The 23,318-nt window shown below is 41.1% G+C and overlaps 1 protein-coding gene across 1 annotated transcript in view; it reads right to left on the minus strand.

The window, feature by feature from the left end:
• Nucleotides 1-3,608: 3,608 nt before the first annotated feature.
• The window catches only part of LOC128704769 (turripeptide OL11-like), a 28,898-nt gene continuing 9,188 nt past the window's right edge, over nt 3,609-23,318 (minus strand). Inside the window, exons 2-3 of the mRNA XM_070079503.1 lie at nt 14,464-14,616; nt 3,609-3,936 (exon numbers count right to left, since the gene is read on the minus strand). Of these exons, the coding sequence (XP_069935604.1) occupies nt 3,905-3,936; nt 14,464-14,616 (185 nt within the window). The 3' untranslated portion in view covers nt 3,609-3,904. The remainder of the gene's footprint in view (nt 3,937-14,463; nt 14,617-23,318) is intronic.

Below are 23,318 nucleotides of genomic sequence, written 5' to 3' on the forward strand. Positions count from 1 at the left end.
GATGGGACACAACAAGTTGGACAGATGCAGGATGTTCGAGAGACGGGACACAGCAACAAGGTGGACAGAGACAGGATGTTCCAGAGCTGGGACACAGCAACAAGGTGGAAGCAGACAGGATGTTCCAGGGATGGGACACAACAACAAGGTGGACATAGACAGGATGTTCCAAAGATGGGACACATCAACAAGGTGGAGAGAGACAGGATGTTCTAGAGACGTGGCACAGCAACAAGGTGGACAGAGACAGGATGTTCCAGAGATGATACACAGCAACAAGGTGGACACAGACAGGATGTTACAAAGATGAGACACAGCAACAAGATGGACAGAGACAGAATGTTCCAGAGATGGGACACAGCAACAAGGTGGACAGAGACAGGATGTTCCAGAGACGGGGCAGAGCAAAAAGGTGGACAGAGACAGGATGTTCCGGAGATGATACACAGCAACAAGTGGTAACAGATAGGATGTTCAAGAGATGGTACACAGTAACAAGGTGGACACAGACAGGATGTTCCAGAGATGGGACACAGCAACAATGTGGTCACATATAGGATGTTCCAGAGATGGGACACAGCTACAAGGTGGACAGAGACAGGATGTTCCAGAGATGGGACACAGCAGCAAGGTGGACACAGACAGGATGTTCCAGACATGGGACACAGCAGCAAGGAGGACAGAGACAGGATGTTCCAGACATGGGACACAGCAACAAGGTGGACAGAGACAGGATGTTCCATAGATGGGACACAGCAACAAGGTGGACACAGACAGGATGTTCCAAACTTGGCACACAGCAATAAGGTGGATAGAGACAGGATGTTCCAGAGATGGGACACAACAACAAGGTGGACAGAGAGAGGATGTTCCAGAGTTGAGACACAGCAACAATGTGGACAGAGACAGAATGTTCCAGACATGGGACTCAGCAACAAGCAGAACAGATACAGAATGTTCCAGAGATGGGACACAGCAACAAACTGGGCAGAGACAGGATGTTCCAGAGATGGGACACAGCAACAAGGTGGACAGAGACAGGATGTTACAAAGATGAGACACTGCGACAAGGTAGATAGACTCAGAATGTTCCAGAGATGGGACACAGCAACAAGTTGGACACACACAGGATGTTCCAGAGACGGGGCACAGCAAAAAGGTGGACATAGACAAGATGTTACAAAGATGAGACACAGCAACAAGGTGGACAGAGGCAGAATGTTCCAGAGATGGGACACAGCAACAAAGTGGACAGAGACAGGATGTTCCAGAGATGGGACACAGCAAAAAGGTGGACAGAGACAGGATGTTCCAAAGATGGGACACAGCGACAAGGTGGACATAGACAGGATGTTCCAGAGATGGGACACAGCAACAAGGCGGACACAGACAGGATGTTCCAGAGATGGAACACAGCAACAAGGTGGACACAGACAGGATGTTCCAGAGATGGGACACAGCAACAAGGTGGACAGAGACAGGATGTTCCAGAGCTGGGACACAGCAACAAGGTGGAAACAGAAAGGATGTTCCAGAGATTGGACACAACAACAAGGTGGACAGAGACAGGATGTTCCAAAGATGGGACACCCAGCGCACAATCTCATCCCCAAAACCCTGTTTTTGTAAAATCCTCCACAACATACGTCTATCTACACTGTCATAAACCTGTTTCCAATCAATCCCCAAGATCCCCCCCCTTGTCTACCCTCCACAAAATCTTAATCTTCGTTCATTAATTCTTCCATGCCCCTCACGCATACTTCGACCTGGAATCCCACACTGTCCTCTATGTAGGACTCGGTCAAGCACCTTTTTCATACTGTTACCTAAAATCTTCGCAAAAAATTTATAATCAGCACACATGAGGGAGATCGCCCTAAAAGCACTCAAGGTCTCCTCCCCCTCCCTTACAGACCAAAACGACTACCCCCGTGCCCTGCGATTCCCCCAACACTCCCCTTTCCTTCATTCAGTTAAACAGCGAGACCAGACATTCCTTCATACCATCCCAATGTGTAATATAGAAATCGTTAGGAATTCCATCAATGCCCGACGCTTTTCCCCTACTCAAGCCCATTACCGCCTCCTCCACCTCCTCCTCACTGATCCTACCCTCTATTACCACTCTCTCCTACTCCCCTAAAATACCCCGATGTCCTTCTCCTAGAATCTCTCCCTCCCTCCCTCCTCCCTCCCCCTGCTTAAAATTCTCCCTAAACCAATAATCAGCATAATTGCTCATTCCATCGGTGGTACTAAGTACCTGCCCTACCCTATATCCCCCCACCCCTTTACACACCTCTAATTCCATAATCGTGGTCATCTGTTGCCTATTCCTAAATCTCCTCAAAACACATCCTGACGGTTTGTCACCCCATAGAACCTCCTCTAAACCTTCCCTCACACGTATCACATCAAAACGAGAATTTTGTATATCCCTCAATCTTCCCCTTAAAACCTCTATTTCTCCATGTCTAGCCCCCCTCCCCCTTCATAACAATCATTGAGCTGCCCCTCAAAATATTTCTGTAAACCAAACCTTCACCTCGCCTCATCCCGTCCTCTATGCTGATAATACTCCTTAATCTGCAATTTAGCGTGCTTCTCCCACCATTCCAAGACATCCTCCTCTTTGTTGCGAACATCCCAGAGTTGCCTCCACCATTCCCTAAAAAACAACCCCTCCCCCTCCCCTTGAAGTAGCCTCACATTTATTTTCCAATAACCCACATACCTACGAACCATCTCTTCCCATGCCATCTCTGCCAAAACAGCACGATGGTCCGAGAAATCTAAATCTATTGTCATTACACGTTCTACTGTTATATCTCGAGTTATATATATACGATCCAACCTGGCAGCATAACCCCTCCGCATGAACGTGTGCTCTACTCTCCACCCATCGCCCCTGACTATGTCATAAACCCCTGCATCCCTCAACAAATCCCTCAATACCCCAAGCACACACCCTGCCCCTCTCGGCTCCACATCCTTATTCCTGATTACACAGTTCCAATCCCCACCTATTATAGAAACCATGGGTAAACCCCGCAACATTGCATAGATTCCATCCGTCCATCGGCCTAAAGTTATAGCATGCACCTCACCATATCGTTGAAAAATCTCTTTGATATCCACATCATCTGCCTCAAAAGGAACGTTGCGGATCCTCACCCAGGTGTAGTATTTTGAGGCATCCCACAGGCGTACCTCCAGACCAGATGATACGGTGATGCTCTCCTGGTACTGAGTCACTGTCCTTCCATACGCCTCCACTGTGTTTAAGCGCTATTCCATGTAGGTCTTCATTGGCAATGCCAAACGTGTCCCGCATAATCATTGGTAATAAAACAGAGGCATTCGTCGGATAAATTGTCCCTTTAACAAGGTCAACACACACGGTGTTGCTCCTCCTGCGGTAGCTGGCAGCCATCTTGGTGAAAACAGGAAGTTGCGCAACAGAGAAAGCAGGAGCATTTTGCGCAGCGCGTCCACACGGCCCAAGAGCGATGAGGACAATTACGTGCGTGAGTACATGCGTGTGGTCAGGCGTGCGTGAGTACATGCGTGTGCACATGCAAAGGAATTTAATAAAATAAATATAATTGCAGTTCAACCTTTATTAGTAAAATTTTCATGGTGACTCATCAATTTACTAATACATTAAACTCAGTAGTAAAGAGTGAACATAACAGTGCAGAGTTAACACAGCAGAGTTAACACAGCAGAGTTAACACAGCAGAGTTAACACAGCAGAGTTAACACAGCAGAGTTAACACAGCAGTACATGATCAACACAAGCGAGGGTTGTTAACTAGTCTCCAACACATGGAGACACAGATGTGTGTGAGAGGCGTCTTGGCCGCCTTGATTCCTCTCACAAATTAATCATCTTGACCAGTTAGACATAGGTGGGAAACTTCTGTCCTCGGCCTGTGAAAATTTTTGTATATTAATACCGTATTTAAAAAAGTTTATTGAAATTACAAGTGCTTAAAAGTCGTCTGAAAGTGTTAATGAATGGTTTCAAGCTTTCATTTTTTAACAACCCGTCGGTCTCCCACTGATGAAGACTGATCCACAGAAGGAAACACATTAAATCTCTGTATTGCCAGAAAGTGTTGACATAACAGTTCAGTTGAGCCTCCGAACTGCATCATCATCATAAACACCCTTCCACAGTGGCAGGTCCCACTGTGATCCCGTCTCCTCCTGCTTCAACTCATCTGACTGCCGTATATAAGCCACCTCTCTGGCCCTATGCTGCACTTCCTACAAGAGTGATGGACTGAACACATCGATTCCAGGTTGAGGGACTGATTACCTCGAACTTCTCCTCTCCTTACCCATTTCTACTTTGTATTGGACTGATGAAGCCACTGTGTGGCGAAACGTTTTTTAATAAAGATTCCCATGCGTTGCACAAGTGTCTCAATTCTTCAACTTGTCGGTTTTCAAAACCATTCACCACACCCTTCCTCAGAGTGTAGGCATTGTACTCCTCCCTTCCAGGACTCATGTCCGGAGCACAGGGTTCCTACAATACTGTACCTCGCACTTCCAGGACTCATGTCCGGAGTACAGGGTTCCTACAATACTGTACCTCGCACTTCCAGGACTCATGTCCGGAGTACAGGGTTCCTACAATACTGTACCTCGCACCTCCAGGACTCATGTCCGTAGTACAGGGTTCCTACAATACTGTACCTCGCACTTCCAGGACTCATGTCCGGAGTACAGGGTTCCTACAATACTGTACCTCGCACTTCCAGGACTCATGTCCGGAGTACAGGGTTCCTACAATACTGTACCTCGCACTTCCAGGACTCATGTCCGGAGTACAGGGTTCCTACAATACTGTACCTCGCACTTCCAGGACTCATGTCCGGAGTACAGGGTTCCTACAATACTGTACCTCGCACTTCCAGGACTCATGTCCGGAGTACAGGGTTCTTACAACACTGTACCTCGCACTTCCAGGACTCATGTCCGGAGTACAGGGTTCCTACAATACTGTACCTCCCACTTCCAGGACTCATGTCCGGAGTACAGGGTTCCTACAACACTGTACCTCGCACTTCCAGGACTCATGTCCGGAGTACAGGGTTCCTACAATACTGTACCTCGCACTTCCAGGACTCATGTCCGGAGTACAGGGTTCCTACAACACTGTACCTCGCACTTCCAGGACTCATGTCCGGAGTACAGGGTTCCTACAATACTGTACCTCGCACTTCCAGGACTCATGTCCGTAGTACAGGGTTCCTACAACACTGTACCTCGCACTTCCAGGACTCATGTCCGGAGTACAGGGTTCCTACAATACTGTACCTCGCACTTCCAGGACTCATGTCCGGAGTACAGGGTTCCTACAACACTGTACCTCGCACTTCCAGGACTCATGTCCGGAGTACAGGGTTCCTACAATACTGTACCTCGCACTTCCAGGACTCATGTCCGGAGTACAGGGTTCCCACAATCTTTTCATGAATGATACCTTTGTTTATTAGCATGAAATAAATTATATGAAGAACAAACAAAAGAATACTGGAACTTACTGATACCTTAATAATATATAAACATTTGTCTGCGTAACACCAAGCATGTTGGAAGATTATTAATACTGCTCTGACTACTGAACATTGTGTAAGTAACAAAAAAAGGCACAATACCGTGAATGGAACGATACACATTTAACAATACAAAAATAATGACGTCCTCAACATCTTTTTATTAAACTGCTCTTCAAAAGAAGTACTTTGATAATGGTGAAGGATCTTTGTTACTGGTGAATGGTCTTTGAAACAGGTGAATGTTCTTTGATGCTGATGAATGTTCTTTGATGCTGGTGAATGGTCTTTGATACAGGTGAATGTTCTTTGATGCTGGTGAATATTCTTTGATGCTGGTGAATGTTCTTTGATGCTGGTGAATGGTCTTTGATGATGGTGAATGGTCTTTGATGATGGTGAATGGTCTTTGATACAGGTGAATGTTCTTTGATACTGGTGAATGTTCTTTGATACTGGTGAATGGTCTTTGATACAGGTGAATGTTCTTTGATGCTGGTGAATGGTCTTTGATACAGGTGAATGTTCTTTGATGCTGGTGAATGATCTTTGATACAGGTGAATGTTCTTTGATGCTGGTGAAGGGTCTTTGATACAGGTGAATGTTCTTTGATGCTGATGAATGTTCTTTGATGCTGGTGAATGGTCTTTGATACAGGTGAATGTTCTTTGATGCTGGTGAATATTCTTTGATGCTGGTGAATGTTCTTTGATGCTGGTGAATGGTCTTTGATGATGGTGAATGGTCTTTGATGATGGTGAATGGTCTTTGATACAGGTGAATGTTCTTTGACACTGGTGAATGTTCTTTGATACTGGTGAATGTTCTTTGATACTGGTGAATGGTCTTTGATACAGGTGAATGTTCTTTGATACTGGTGAATGTTCTTTGATACTGGTGAATGGTCTTTGATACAGGTGAATGTTCTTTGATGCTGGTGAATGGTCTTTGATACAGGTGAATGTTCTTTGATGCTGGTGAATGATCTTTGATACAGGTGAATGTTCTTTGATGCTGGTGAAGGGTCTTTGATGCTGGTGAATGGTCTTTGATGCTGGTGAATGGTCTTTGATGCTGGTGAATGGTCCTTGATGCTGGTGAATGATCTTTGTTACTAGTGAATGGTCTTTGATGCTGGTGAATGGTCCTTGATGCTGGTGAATGATCTTTGATACAGGTGAATGTTCTTTGATGCTGGTGAATGGTCTTTGATGCTGGTGAATGTTCTTTGATACTGGCGAATGGTCTTTGATGCTGGTGAATGGTCTTTGATGCTGGTGAAGGGTCTTTGATACTAGTGAATGGTCTTTGATGCTGGTGAATGTTCTTTGATGCTGGTGAATGTTCTTTGATACTGGTGAATGGTCTTTGATACTGTTGAATGTTCTTTGATGCTGGTGAATGGTCTTTGATGCTGGTGAAGGGTCTTTGATACTGGTGAATGGTCTTTGATACTGGTGAATGGTCTTTGATACTGGTGAATGTTCTTTGATGCTGGTGAAGGGTCTTTGATACTGGTAAATTGTCTTTGATACTGGTGAATTGTCTTTGATACTGGTGAATTGTCTTTGATACTGGTGAATGGTCTTTGATGCTGGTGAATGGTCTTTGATGCTGGCGAATGGTCTTTGATGCTGGTGAATGATGTTTGATACTGGTGAATGGTCTTTGATACTGGTGAATGGTCTTTGATACTGGTGAATTGTCTTTGATGCTGGTGAATGTTCTTTGATGCTGGTGAATGGTCTTTGATACTGGTGAATTGTCTTTGATGCTGGTGAATGGTCTTTGATGCTGGTGAATGGTCTTTGATACTGGTGAATGGTCTTTGATACTGGTGAATGGTCTTTGATGCTGGTGAATGTTCTTTGATGCTGGTGAACGGTCTTTGATGCTGGTGAATGTTCTTTGATACTGGTGAACGGTCTTTGATGCTGGTGAATTGTCTTTGATGCTGGTGAATGGTCTTTGATGCTAGTGAATGATGTTTGATACTGGTGAATGGTCTTTGATACTGGTGAATGGTCTTTGATACTGGTGAATGGTCTTTGATGCTGGTGAATGTTCTTTGATACTGGTGAACGGTCTTTGATGCTGGTGAATTGTCTTTGATGCTGGTGAATGGTCTTTGATGCTAGTGAATGATGTTTGATACTGGTGAATGGTCTTTGATACTGGCGAATGGTCTTTGATACTGGTGAATGGTCTTTGATACTGGTGAATGGTCTTTGATGCTGGTGAATTGTCTTTGATGCTGGTGAATGGTCTTTGATACTGGCGAATGGTCTTTGATACTGGTGAATGGTCTTTGATGCTGGTGAATGGTCTTTGATGCTGGTGAATGGTCTTTGATGCTGGTGAATGGTCTTTGATACTGGTGAATGGTCTTTGATACTGGTGAATGGTCTTTGATGCTGGTGAATGGTCTTTGATGCTGGTGAATGGTCTTTGATACTGGTGAATGGTCTTTGATACTGGTGAATGGTCTTTGATGCTGGTGAATTGTCTTTGATGCTGGTGAATGGTCTTTGATATAGATGATCGTTCTTTGATGCTGGTGAATGGTCTTTGATACTGTTGAATGGTCTTTGATGCTGGTGAATGGTCTTTGATGCTGGTGAATGGTCTTTGATACTGGTGAATGTTCTTTGATATAGGTGAATGTTCTTTGATGCTGGTGAATGTTCTTTGATACTGGTGAATGGTCTTTGATGCTGGTGAATGGTCTTTGATGCTAGTGAATGGTCTTCGATGCTGGTGAATGGTCTTTGATGCTGGTCAATGGTCTTTGATGCTGGTGAATGGTCTTTGATGCTGGTGAATGGTCTTTGATACTGTTGAATGGTCTTTGATGCTGGTGAATGTTCTTTGATACTGGTGAATGGTCTTTGATACTGTTGAATGGTCTTTGATGCTGGTGAATGGTCTTTGATACTGTTGAATGGTCTTTGATGCTGGTGAATGGTCTTTGATACTGGTGAATGGTCTTTGATGCTAGTGAATGGTCTTCGATGCTGGTGAATGGTCTTTGATGCTAGTGAATGGTCTTTGATGCTGTTGAATGGTCTTTGATGCTAGTGAATGGTCTTTGATGCTGGTGAATGGTCTTTGATACTGGTGAATGGTCTTTGATACTGGTGAATGGTCTTTGATGCTAGTGAATGGTCTTCGATGCTGGTGAATGGTCTTTGATGCTAGTGAATGGTCTTTGATGCTGTTGAATGGTCTTTGATGCTAGTGAATGGTCTTTGATGCTAGTGAATGGTCTTTGATGCTAGTGAATGGTCTTTGATGCTGGTGAATGGTCTTTGATGCTGTTGAATGGTCTTTGATGCTAGTGAATGGTCTTTGATGCTAGTGAATGGTCTTTGATGCTAGTGAATGGTCTTTGATGCTGGTGAATGGTCTTTGATGCTGGTGAATGGTTTTTGATGCTGGTGAATGGTCTTTGATGCTGGCGAATGGTCTTTGATGCTGGTGAATGGTCTTTGATGCTGGTGAATGGTCTTTGATACTGGTGAATGGTCTTTGATACTGGTGAATGGTCTTTGATACTGGTGAATGGTCTTTGATACTGGTGAATGGTCTTTGATGCTGGTGAATGGTCTTTGATACTGGTGAATGGTCTTTGATGCTGGTGAATGGTCTTTGATACTGGTGAATGGTCTTTGATACTGGTGAATGGTCCTTGATGCTAGTGAATGGTCTTTGATGCTGGTGAATGGTCTTTGATACTGGTGAATGGTCTTTGATACTGGTGAATGGTCTTTGATGCTGGCGAATGGTCTTTGATGCTGGTGAATGGTCTTTGATGCTAGTGAATGGTCTTTGATGCTGGTGAATGGTCTTTGATGCTGGTGAATGGTTTTTGATGCTGGTGAATGGTCTTTGATGCTAGTGAATGGTCTTTGATGCTGGTGAATGGTCTTTGATGCTGGTGAATGGTTTTTGATGCTGGTGAAGGGTCTTTGATACTGGTGAATGGTCTTTGATACTGGTGAATGGTCCTTGATGCTAGTGAATGGTCTTTGATGCTGGTGAATGGTCTTTGATGCTGGTGAATGGTCTTTGATGCTGGTGAATGGTTTTTGATGCTGGTGAATGGTCTTTGATACTGGTGAATGGTCTTTGATACTGGTGAATGGTCCTTGATGCTAGTGAATGGTCTTTGATGCTGGTGAATGGTCTTTGATACTGGTGAATGGTCTTTGATACTGGTGAATGGTCTTTGATGCTGGCGAATGGTCTTTGATGCTGGTGAATGGTCTTTGATACTGGTGAATGGTCTTTGATGTTGGTGAATGGTCTTTGATGCTGGTGAATGGTCTTTGATGCTAGTGAATGGTCTTTGATGCTAGTGAATGGTCTTTGATGCTGGTGAATGGTCTTTGATGCTGTTGAATGGTCTTTGATGCTGGTGAATGGTCTTTGATACTGGTGAATGGTCTTTGATGATGGTGAATGGTCTTTGATACTGGTGAATGGTCTTTGATACTGGTGAATGGTCTTTGATACTGGTGAATGGTCTTTGATGCTGGCGAATGGTCTTTGATGCTGGTGAATGGTCTTTGATACTGGTGAATGGTCTTTGATGTTGGTGAATGGTCTTTGATGCTGGTGAATGGTCCTTGATGCTGGTGAATGGTCTTTGATACTGGTGAATGGTCCTTGATGCTGGTGAATGGTCTTCGATGCTGGTGAATGGTCTTTGATGCTGGTGAATGGTCTTTGATGCTGGTGAATGGTCTTTGATGCTGGTGAATGGTCTTTGATGCTGGTGAATGGTCTTTGATACTGGTGAATGGTCTTTGATGCTGGTGAATGGTCTTTGATGCTGGTGAATGGTCTTTGATGCTGGTGAATGGTCTTTGATGCTGGTGAATGGTCTTTGATGCTGGTGAATGGTCTTTGATGCTGGTGAATGGTCTTTGATGCTGGTGAATGGTCTTTGATGCTGGTGAATGGTCTTCGATGCTGGTGAATGGTCTTTGATGCTGGTGAATGGTCTTCGATGCTGGTGAATGGTCTTTGATGCTGATGATTGGTCTTTGATTCAGAGAGCTGAAACCATCCTCCGTATGTATGTAAATAAATTAAAATAGCTCACATATCCAAGGCATTATATGACTCATACGGGTTTATCGCTTCATAAATGTAATAATGATAATAATAATAACTTGTGAGTCAGGTGCTGCGGGATAATAATAATAACTTGTGAGTCAGGTGCTCCGGGATAATAATAATAACTTGTGAGTCAGGTGCTGCGGGATAATAATAATAACTTGTGAGTCAGGTGCTGCGGGATAATAATAATAACTTGTGAGTCAGGTGCTGCGGGATAATAATAATAACTTGTGAGTCAGGTGCTGCAGGATAATAATAATAACTTGTGAGTCAGGTGCTGCGGGATAATAATAATAACTTGTGAGTCAGGTGCTGCGGGATAATAATAATAACTTGTGAGTCAGGTGCTGCGGGATAATAATAATAACTTGTGAGTCAGGTGCTGTGGGATAATAATAATAACTTGTGAGTCAGGTGCTGCGGGATAATAATAATAACTTGTGAGTCAGGTGCTGTGGGATAATAATAATAACTTGTGAGTCAGGTGCTCCGGGATAATAATAATAACTTGTGAGTCAGGTGCTGCGGGATAATAATAATAACTTGTGAGTCAGGTGCTGCGGGATAATAATAATAACTTGTGAGTCAGGTGCTTCGGGATAATAATAATAACTTGTGAGTCAGGTGCTCCGGGATAATAATAATAACTTGTGAGTCAGGTGCTGCGGGATAATAATAATAACTTGTGAGTCAGGTGCTGCGGGATAATAATAATAACTTGTGAGTCAGGTGCTGCGGGATACAGGAGTTACAGTCTAGCTTCGTTTAGGAGCTGATACATATTCTGTGATCTGACTGTGTGGCTAAAGTACTGCGTACTGTGATACAGAGTGTGCAGGTTGGAATCCTACACACATTATCCCCAGTCAAGGCTAGACACATGTTCACTAATTACTTTATCATCGACCTAACCAAAATCTGAGACAAACTGAAATTCAAATAAACAACATCGTATTCTTTATTTGGACGAATTAAACATGTGCAACATGTGTACAAAGATACCCAGGTGTCTTTGCCTGTCTTACCACTTTTTAATGTTCCTTTGAGAGTGAATGTATTGTCTGAGGAATTTTTTTATTAGCACATCCGCCGTCTCCCACCAAGGCAGGGTGACCCGAAAAAGATAAACTTTCACCATCATTTACTTCATAACTGTCTTGCCAGAGGCGCACTTACACTACAGTTATAAAACTGCCGTGTAGATAATAGTTTTAGTAATTCCACTTCTATTCCAAATTTCCAAACTACGAATTCTCTGCATTATATTCACACCACACATTGCCCTCAGACATGACATCTCCACTGCCTCCAGTCTTCACCTTGTAGCAACATTCATCACCCAAACTTCACACCCATATAAGAGCGTTGGTACAACTGTACTCTCATACATTCCCCTATTTGCTTTCTTGGACAAAGTTCTTTGTCTCCACTGACTCCTCAGAGCACCTCTCATTTTTTTCCCTCAATTCTACGATTCACCTCATCTTTCATCTGCTGACAGGTCAACTCCTAAATATCTAAATACATTCACCTCATCCATACTCTCTCCCCCCAATCCAATCTTTCGTTACTTATTTTTTTTTGTTATCTTCATCACCTTACTCTTTGCTATATTCACTTTTAATTTTCTTCTTTTACATACCCTATGAAACTCATCCACCAACATCTGTAACTTCTATTCAGAATCTCCCAAGAGCACAGTGTCATCAACAAAGAGCAACTGTGACAACTCCCACTTTATGTTAGATTCTTTATTTTTTAACTCGACATCTCTTACCAATACCCGAGCATTCACTTTTCTTACAACTCCATCCATAAATATACTGAACAACCATGATGACATCACACATCCCTCTCTTAAGCCTACTTTTACTGAGAAATAATCTCCCTCTCTTCTACATACTCTAACTTGAGCCTCACTATCCTCGTAAAAACTCTTCACTGATTTCAGTAACGTACCTCCTATTCCATATATATGCAACATCTGCCATATTGCTCCCCTATCCACCTTGTCATACGACTTTTCCAAATCTATAAATGACACAAAATCCTTTTTGCCCTTATCTGTGTGATGTTCACTTATATGTTTCACTGAAAACTCTTGGTCTACACACCCCTCACCTTTCCTAAAACCTCTTTGTTCATCTGCTATCTTAATCTCCATCTAACTCTTAATTCTTTCAGTAATAACTCTACCATACACTTATTCCCATAAAATTTTTGCACTCTCTTTAGTCCCCTTTGCCTTTATACAATAGAACTATGCATGCTGACTGCCAATTCCTATGTACCTTACCCTCTTCCATATATTTTTTAAATAAAAACACCAATCTCTCGAGAACTATATCCCAACTGCTTTTAACATTTCTATCTTCATCCAATCAATCCCGGCTGCCTTACCCCCTTTCATTTTACCTACTGCCTCACGAACTTCCCCCACACTCACAACTGGCTCTTCCTCACTCCTACAAGATGTTATTCCTCCTTGCCCTATACACGAAATCACAGCTTCCCTATCTTCATCAACATTTAACAATTCCTCAAAATATTCCCTCCATCTTCCTGATACCTTTGATTCCCCATTTAATAACTCTCCTCTTTCATTTTTAACTATCAAATCCATTCGTTCCATAGGCTTCCTTATTACGCCCTTTGCTCATTATAAGAAAGAGATGTTATATTTATACGTATTATTTTGGATTTTTCACTTAATATTATTTTAAGGAGAATCTTAATTAATACCTAAAATGAAATAGTTTACTCATCTTTATAACATTATCTGGCTATAAATTTATTTAGCTTTGTGAGTAGGTAGGATGCTTCAATGTTCTAAACTACAGGTGCGACGAGGTGAAACACCAGGTGGAAATTAGAGTTATTCTACCCCCGCTCAGACCGAGCTGAGGTCTGGTGTTTAAACCTTTCCTAGGTTAGTTCACACCTTCCACTAGTCGAGGAAGAGACTGGTGGAGAATCTGGCTTAAGTCACACTACACTTCCACAGAAGTTACCGGGAATTTTGTATGCCCTTTTCTATGGTAGATCTCAGTCTGTGAAGGCGGGTTGAGTAACTCTTGTGGAAAATAGGAATGAGTGAACGAGTCTAAATGTTGCGCCACCTACAGACTGATCTAGAAAAGGGATTATTGTAGAATGGTCCCAGAGGAAGATCTGTTATTTGCATCGGTGTTGCATTTAAGCTTGTAAAACGTCTGTGTATGTACACATCTTTTGACTTATTGTGATTCAGCCTAGAAATTGTCTAGAGCTGGTTGTAAATATTTAACGTATTACAGTGATGTAATAATAAGGCGAATGATATATGTTTTTACTAAGTTATTACGATATGAGAAGTTCTGTTTTGAAGACTGAATTATTTAACTGATGCTAGAAACCGTAAGTGATTATTAATGCAGTTAATAAAACAAGCAGAAACTATAAAGATCCCTTTCCTTAATAAGTAAACCTGTGTATGATTACCTCTAGACGAGATAATCCTGTTGTTTTTGAGTTTGTTAGGTGAAGCACCATAGTAAAGGGGTCTACAGGCTCTGTTCATAACATTCCTCAGCTTATTAATCTCACTTCAAAACTTTTTCTTATTTTCAACAAAATTTGTTGATAACATCTCACCCACTCTCTCATTTGCTCTCTTTTTACATTGTTGACAGAGGAATATCAGATCAAAACATCAACCACCATGTGCTCTCTGCTCTTCATATATCAACATTAAATATAAACAGTTACACAACTGTCAAAACTTACGACATTTGCCCTGATGGGCGATGCGTAGATTAAGTTGAGGGTTCTCGCAAGCCGCAATGCCCAAGAAGCAAGAATTGCTGTAGGTGACTCCATCAGTGCCACACACAGGAGCGTACAGCGCGATACAAGCCTGTGCACACTGAGACGTCGACTCTGTAAAGTAGAGAGTAACTTTCTATAGCAATTGATCAGAATGGTCTATACACCGATATTAATCAAGATTTTAGCGAATACTTACTGCAAAGGATATATATCAGTAGATAAAGAATATTTTATACAAGAACTTATATAAACTAAACATTAAAATGTCTGGTCATCGAGTGAAATTATTCAACATTGTCTGGTAGTTAGATAATGTTCTGACCAGTAATGTTATGGGAACAAGAATAATATTTCTCTTATGAAAAGATATGTTTAAATTAATTGTACCAAAAGATGAGTAATCACTTACAGGTGAGTCATTACCTCTCCTTTGGTACAATAAATACGGATTTCGAAACACAGTATTTTGAGTTAAAAATATTTTGATTACTGCTAGATCTGAAAAAGACATGCCTATAATGGAGTGTGTCAGTGCATGTCAGTGATAGGGAGTGACGCGACATTAGATGACAATGCAGTTATATATTTATCTTCATGACTGGAAGGGAATCCGAAGAGACTTTCACAAGTTATTATGTGGAAATTAATAGTCAAACTTCTATAGAAAAACTTAGGTTAGGACACTCAAGGACAAAATATAAATTAACCCATCGAAACAAACAAAAAGACCAATATTCTAAAATAAATAAGCATTAAGCTTGAGGTTATTCAAAAGTTACATTATCAAACTATCAGCATAGAAGGTTGATGCTAATCAGATGCGACACTCAGAAATTGTTGCGTCAAAAACAGGACTTCCAACTTTCCTCTTTCCAACAAAACAGACTGAGATCTACACAGACGAAAATCAATCCAAATTTCTAAGCGATAAAGAATACATTTTCTAAGCAAGTAAGTAAGAACGTAAATAAGAAAGTAAATATTTAAGTTTTTACAAGCTTAGTAAACTTTAAATAAAACTTTTTGCAATAGTCTCGAGAACACGGACGTTATGGGCACATAAACGTACATTATGCAGATTAAACCTATAATAAACAAAAATAGTAATGTTAAACACTAACTTATTACTGATCAGAACAAACATTCTTCAATTATTGTACAAGCTAATGTGATTATAATTGGTGAACACCAACGTACACAACCTAAGAACACCAACGTACACAACCTAAGAACACCAACGTACACAACCTAAGAACACCAACGTACACAACCTAAGAACACCAACGTACACAACCTAAGAACACCAACGTACACAACCTAAGAACACCAACGTACACAACCTAAGAACACCAACGTACACAACCTAAGAACACCAACGTACACAACCTAAGAACACCAACGTACACAACCTAAGAACACCAACGTACACAACCTAAGAACACCAACGTACACAACCTAAGAACACCAACGTACACAACCTAAGAACACCAACGTACACAACCTAAGAACACCAACGTACACAACCTAAGAACACCAACGTACACATCCTAAGAACACCAACGTACACAACCTAAGAGCACCAACGTACACAACCTAAGAGCACCAACGTACACAACCTAAGAACACCAACGTACACAACCTAAGAACACCAACGTACACAACCTAAGAACACCAACGTACACAACCTAAGAACACCAACGTACACAACCTAAGAACACCAACGTACACAACCTAAGAACACCTACGTACACAACCTAAGAACACCAACGTACACAACCTAAGAACACCAACGTACACAACCTAAGAACACCAACGTACACAACCTAAGAACACCAACGTACACAACCTAAGAACACCAACGTACACAACCTAAGAACACCAACGTACACAACCTAAGAACACCAACGTACACAACCTAAGAACACCAACGTACACAACCTAAGAACACCAACGTACACAACCTAAGAACACCAACGTACACAACCTAAGAACACCAACGTACACAACCTAAGAACACCAACGTACACAACCTAAGAACACCAACGTACACAACCTAAGAACACCAACGTACACAACCTAAGAACACCAACGTACACAACCTAAGAACACCAACGTACACAACCTAAGAACACCAACGTACACAACCTAAGAACACCAACGTACACAACCTAAGAACACCAACGTACACAACCTAAGAACACCAACGTACACAACCTAAGAACACCAACGTACACAACCTAAGAACACCAACGTACACAACCTAAGAACACCAACGTACACAACCTAAGAACACCAACGTACACAACCTAAGAACACCAACGTACACAACCTAAGAGCACCAACGTACACAACCTAAGAACACCAACGTACACAACCTAAGAACAAGAGATTGTTTTCTTTGTTAAAAACTGACCAGTACTAACAGTTTAAAACTGACCAGCACTAACAGTTTAAAACTGACCAGTACTAACAGTTTAAAACTGACCAGCACTAACAGTTTAAAACTGATCAGCACTAACAGTTTAAAAGTGACCAACACTAACAGTTTAAAACTGACAGTACTAACAGTTTATAGCCGACCTGAAGATGCATTCTCCAGTTAGTATACAAAAATCAAATAATATCTATACAGTGGAATCTCTGGTCACAACCATAATTCATTCCAAAACTCTGGTCGTGACCCGATTTGGTCGTGACCCGAACCTAATTTCCTTACTGGATCGTATGTAAATACGATTAATCCGTCCCAGACCCTTATAAACTGTATGTAAACATTTTTTTTACTTTAAGCACAATAATAGTTAATTATACCATAGAATGCATTGTGTAATAGTAAACTAAATGTAAAAACCTTGAATAACACTGAGAAAACCTTGAACAACAGAGAAAACTAACCTTGCATGAGTCCTAAGAGTTTTAACCACAGAGAAAAATAATCAAAGTTTAAAAAATCCTTAATTATAAAAAATAATGCTCAGTTTAATAGAAAAAAAACCTTACATAACAGAGTTAGGTGTACACAAATAACAGGAAGTGGGCAAAATTGCCTCATGCAAAAAAAAAAAAAATGGCTCAATGTGAAAATTGGCACGACTGTGTTTGTTCGGCACCCGATTGTGTGTTCGTGACTAGATGCAAAAATCTGGCGAATTTTTGGTCGTGAACCGATTTGTTCTTGTTCAGAAGCACTCGTGACCAAAGGTTTCAGTATACCTATTAAGAACATGAGAACATAAGAAAGAAGGAACACTGCAACAGGCCTACTGATCCATGAGGAGCAGGTCCATATGTCACCCAGGATTAGACCAATGATCCCCCCGGATTAGCCCAATTACCCACCCAGTCTGGTCACCTCCACTCAAGGATGGAGCACTGCACCAGACCAAGCAGCACAAGCTAGTCAGGTCAACTCACACTCACCCACACCCACTCATGTATTTATCTAACCTATTTTTAAAGCTTCACAATGTTTAAGCCTCAATAACTGTACTCGGAAGTTTATTCCACTCATCCACAACTTTATTACCAAACTAGTCCTTTCCTATATCCTTCCTGAATCTGAATTATTCCAACTTGAAACCATTGCTACGAGTCCTGTCATGGCTGGAAATTTTCAGCACACTATTTACATCCTCTTTATTTATTCCTGTTTTCTATTTATACACCTCCATCATATCCCCCCTAATTCTACGCCTTTCGAGAGAGTGCAGATTCAGGGCCTCAGTCTATCCTCATAGGGAAGATTTCAGATACATGGGATCATCTTTGTCATCCTCCTCTGTACGTTTTCCAGAGCATTTATATCCATTCTGTAATACGGTGACCAGAACTGAGCAGCATAGTCTAAATGAGGCCTAACCAAGGATACATAGAGTTGAAGAACAACCTGAGGACTTCTATTATTTATACTTCTATATATCAAGCCAAGAATTCTGTTAGCTTTATTGCGAACACTAATGCACTGTCCTCTTGGTATTAGATTACTGCTAGCCAGAACTCCTAGATCCTTTTTGCAATCAGAAGTATTAAGATCTACATTATTTAGTTTATATGTGGCATGGTTATTTTCCTGTCCAACATTTAGAACTTTGCATTTGTCAATATTAAACTGCATTTGCTACTTCTCCGACCATTGCATCACTGTATTCAAATTATCCTGGAGTGCTCTAGTGACTCATTAAAATGAACTGGATGGCCTATTTTGGTGTCATCAGCAAATTTGCTTATGTCGCTATTTATTCCCTCATCTATGTCGTTTATGTAAATTGTGAACAACAACGGGCCCAACACTGACCCCTGATGAACACGGCTGTCTATTTGTCAGCCATGCCTCTACCCAGGAAAAAAATTCTCCTCCTATTCCGTGTGCCTTAAGTTGCCTCAATAGCCTCTGGTGTGGAACTCTATCGAAAGCCTTACTGATGTCCATATACACAATATCATATTCATTACCATGATCTACCTCCTCAAACACCTTAGTGAGAAAAGTTAGTAAATTCGTAAGACAGGAACGCCACTTCGTAAAACCGTGATGAGATTCATTAATCAATCTGTGCCTGTCAAGATGGCTACGAATTGCTTCGGCAATTATTGATTCCATAAATTTTCCCACTATGGAGGTAAGGCTTATTGGTCTATAGTTCGAAGCCAAGGACCTGTCACCTGCCTTGTAAATAGGTATTACATTTGCCATTTCCCACTTATCAGGCACTATGCCAGTTTGTAGTGATATGTTAAAAAGATTAGCCAAAGGTATGCTAAGTTCCATTTTACATTCCTTTAACACCATTGCAAACAGTTCATCAGGACCTGAGGATTTGTTAGGCTTTAGTTTCTCTATTTGTCTGAGGACCATGTCGCTAGTTACCGCAATCGTACATAGTTTATTATCATCCTGTTCTACATAATTTATTTCAGAAATATCGTTAGTATTTTCCTGGGTGAAAACTGAGAGGAAGTAGGTATACAGAATTTCACACATATCTTTATCACTGTCAGTGATCTAACCAGAGTTACTCTTAAGTGGGCCAATCTTGTCCCTAATCTTACTTCTGTTTACCTGAAAGAACCCTTTTGGATTAGTGTTTGAATCCCTTGCGACCTTAGCCTCGTAATCCTTTTTTGCTTTTCTTATTCCTTTCTTTATTTCTCTTTTTAATTGCATATTTTGATTTCTTAACTGCCCATCCCCTCTTTTGATACGCCTATATATGCGTCTCTTTTGACCAATAAGATGTTTTAATCTATTGTTCATCCATTTGGGATCAAATTTGTTAGATCTAATTTCCCTACTCGGAACAAAAGTTGTCTGGGCAGCTAGAACTATGCTCTGAAAAACGTCATATTGGCAACCAAGATCACCTTCCTGACCCATAGTCAGGACATCCCAATTTAGCCCACCCAGGTAATTTTTCAGTGCCATGAAGTCGGTCAAGCAAAAATCTGGGACAGAGATTTGATTGCAGGTATCTGGTTAATTCCATGATATATTGAAACTAAGTGATTTGTGATCACTTTTCCCAAGCTCGTCATTAACCTCAAGATTATTAATTAGTGAATCTTTGTTGGCAAGAACCAAGTCAAACAGATTGTTTCCTCTTGTTGGTTCTGTCACAACCTGTTCTAAAAAGCAATCCTGAACCATATCAAGAAAGTCACTAGACTCAAGATTTCCTGTCATATTATTCCAATCAGTTTGTCTAAAGTTAAAATCTCCCATTATCACATCATTTTCTTATCTCGATGCCTTATGAATTTCGTCACATAACAGCTTACTGCACTCCCTTTCAAGGTTTGGGGGCCTATAAATCACACCCAAAATTAATTTGTCACGTCCCTCGAGAACCTGTAGCCAAACAGATTCTGTGTTCGATGTTTCTAATCTTATATCATGTCTAAGACAACAATTTAAATTTTCTCTGACATACATCGCCACACCACCACCCTTCCTATTGACTCTATCAGTGTGGAATAGTTTATAACCTTGTATGTTGCATTCAGAAGGCATTTCTCTATCTTTCAGGTTGAACCAGGTCTCTGTTATACCAATAATATCTATATTACCTACACTTGTAAGTAATCTTAGCTCATCTATCTTATTTCTTAGACTCCTACTATTTGTATAGTAAACCTTAAGGGAGCTAGTCACTCGTTGCCCTCTACTATCTCTCTTTGTTTGTTGATCAATTGATTTGCCATTAAGCCTAAACTAATGAAAAATTTCATGTTTCTTGCATTGTGTCGACCATTGAAGATTGATGATGGTCGAAATTGTTTTATTTTATTCAGAGGAAAGTGTTAATCTCGTGGGTGTTATATAGCATTTGTTGAATGGAAGTCGCTCAAATTCAATCCTAGCAAGGGAAGATAAGTTCATTTGCTTAGATAAAACCCCATCATCACAACAAAGCTACATGCACTAACGTTAAACGTAGTATTCTATTTTCAGATTATTAGTGAGAAAAAGTCATTTACAAACTTCATTAAATATTTCAATCTTCTTAGAGGGAATCCTTCTCAAATAAAAACAAGGAATCAAAGTGTGTTTTTGTACTAAACTACGTTGTACACAGGTCGTCCACACATGTAAACACTTCAGGAGTCAGTGTTTGTACTAAGCTACGTTGTACACAGGTCGTTCACACATGTAAACACTTCAGGAGTCAGTGTTTGTACTAAGCTACGTTGTACACAGGTCGTTCACACATGTAAACACTCTCAGGAATCCTGCACAAGATATATCAGTGGTGAAAATTTGAAGCCGATCGAATAACACATACTTGAGGAATAAACAAAAACAATTGAGGAAGAAAATTTTTCTTTGAGAAAAAAAAAATTAGAAGAGTCTCCTTTCTTATTTAAACTTATAATTATCATAAATTAGTAAATTCATATTTTTGTCGCTTACTTTTTCATTTGTAATTAATTCCAAATTCTCTGGAATCCTGAAAGAAAAATATATGATTTTGATTTGTTAAGAAAACTCAGTTTTACAAATTGGCCAAAAATGGTAAATTGTCACTCAAACAGCCAAATATTAATACATAAATACTTCCACTTAAGATGCATCACCATTTAAGATTTGAAGCCGATCTGAAGAAGTTTTCTCTAGGGAAACATTTTCCTTAAATGTCAAAGTTATTGGCAAGATTTATTTTAAAAATGCTCAACAATGTTAAAAGTTTGAAACCGATTAGAAAAGTCATTCTCCAGTAAGAGATCTGATTTCAACAATTCCAAGCAAACAATTTTAGTAAAATGTAAATTTTTCATCAGTTGAGAGTAAGACAATGGGAGATCATCCTTCTTGTAGAAGGTATCGTTAATATCATCCTCAAGAAATCGTAATGACACGATTGCAAATAAACCATATCACGGGTGGGGTTAGAACCCACGATCAGAGTCATAAAACTCCAGACCGTCATGTTAGCCACTGGACCAGCTGCTACAATAAGATTCATCAAACTAGGTATATTTCTACACCATAGGAAGGTTAGTATAGGCATCATTGTGACCACTAATGCAAGTTATTACAGACGAATCTCCAGCAAGCGTGACCGTCATGTTGATGGCTTTGAGGGGACTTGAGCTAGAGTTCTTCCCGGCCATGCTAGCTGGAGATTCATCTGCAAAAACTTGCATTTGTGGTCACTTTGGTGGCCTCTGCTAACCTTCCTATGGTGTAGAAATATACCTAGTTGGATGATTCTTATTATAGCTAGCTGGCCAAGTGGCTAACATGACGGTCTGGAGTTTTATGACTCTTATCGCGGGTTCTAACTTCACCCATGGTATGGTTTATTAAATTCATTACCAGAACACACTACAGGACTCCTTCCTACAAATCAATTTAAGGACCAACTTAGAAATCACCTCATCACTCAAAATTAACCGGAAAAACACCTTAAATAGCACATAACCGTTACTCAAAAAAATCCTAAATAATTTGTGACTGCTCAACAATTTAATCATTTACATTGTCCTCATCGCTTCCGGGCCGTGAGGGCGTGCTGCGCAGACGCTCCTGTTTGAGTCCGCTTTTGCGCAGTTGGTTGGTGGAAACTTTATTTTCTCCAACATGGCGCTGAATAGCAGAAGACGAATCAACACTGTCTGCATTGAGATGATCCGTGGGGCTGTCACGGGATCCAACATGGATTTATTGCTACCAGCGATCATTCGCGATACCTATGGTATAGCAAATGAGGAGATATGTGGTGTCGCACTCAATGGAACGACGAGAATCTTTGTTAAAATGACGTCTGCACGAGTCTACGAGGCGGTGGTCGACAAGTATCACGAGACCACCATACCGGTTAATACAGCTGTGTCGGTGAGACTCCATGATGTATCTCGACAATACACTTGGGTGAAAATCAGGAATGTGCCTTTTGAGGCGACTGATTTTGACATTAGCAGTGAACTGCGTAATTATGGAACGGTTCACGTAGCCACAGCAGGGAGATGGGCAACTGGACCGTATGCAGGTACGCTGGAAGGTACATATACTGTTAAAATGACTCTACGACACCCTATTCCTTCATATGTTGTGTTGAAGGAATTACGGACTCAAGTCTATGTAACGTATGCGGGGCAACGACGTACGTGTCGGCTATGTGGGTCATATGACCACATCGCGGCGTAGTGTGGGAAACGAAGTGGGTACCCGGCACAACAGCAACGGCAACAGCAGCCAGTGGGCGAGGTAGGCGACGAAAGAGAACAGTCTCTTGCTACGCCGCCCCAACAACGGTTGTCATGGAGTGAGGAGGTGGACAAAGAAAAGGAGCTCGAATCGCCAGTTGTAACGCTAC

This window comes from Cherax quadricarinatus, chromosome 99, assembly GCF_038502225.1.
Source record: "Cherax quadricarinatus isolate ZL_2023a chromosome 99, ASM3850222v1, whole genome shotgun sequence".
NCBI classification, from domain to species: domain Eukaryota; kingdom Metazoa; phylum Arthropoda; class Malacostraca; order Decapoda; family Parastacidae; genus Cherax; species Cherax quadricarinatus.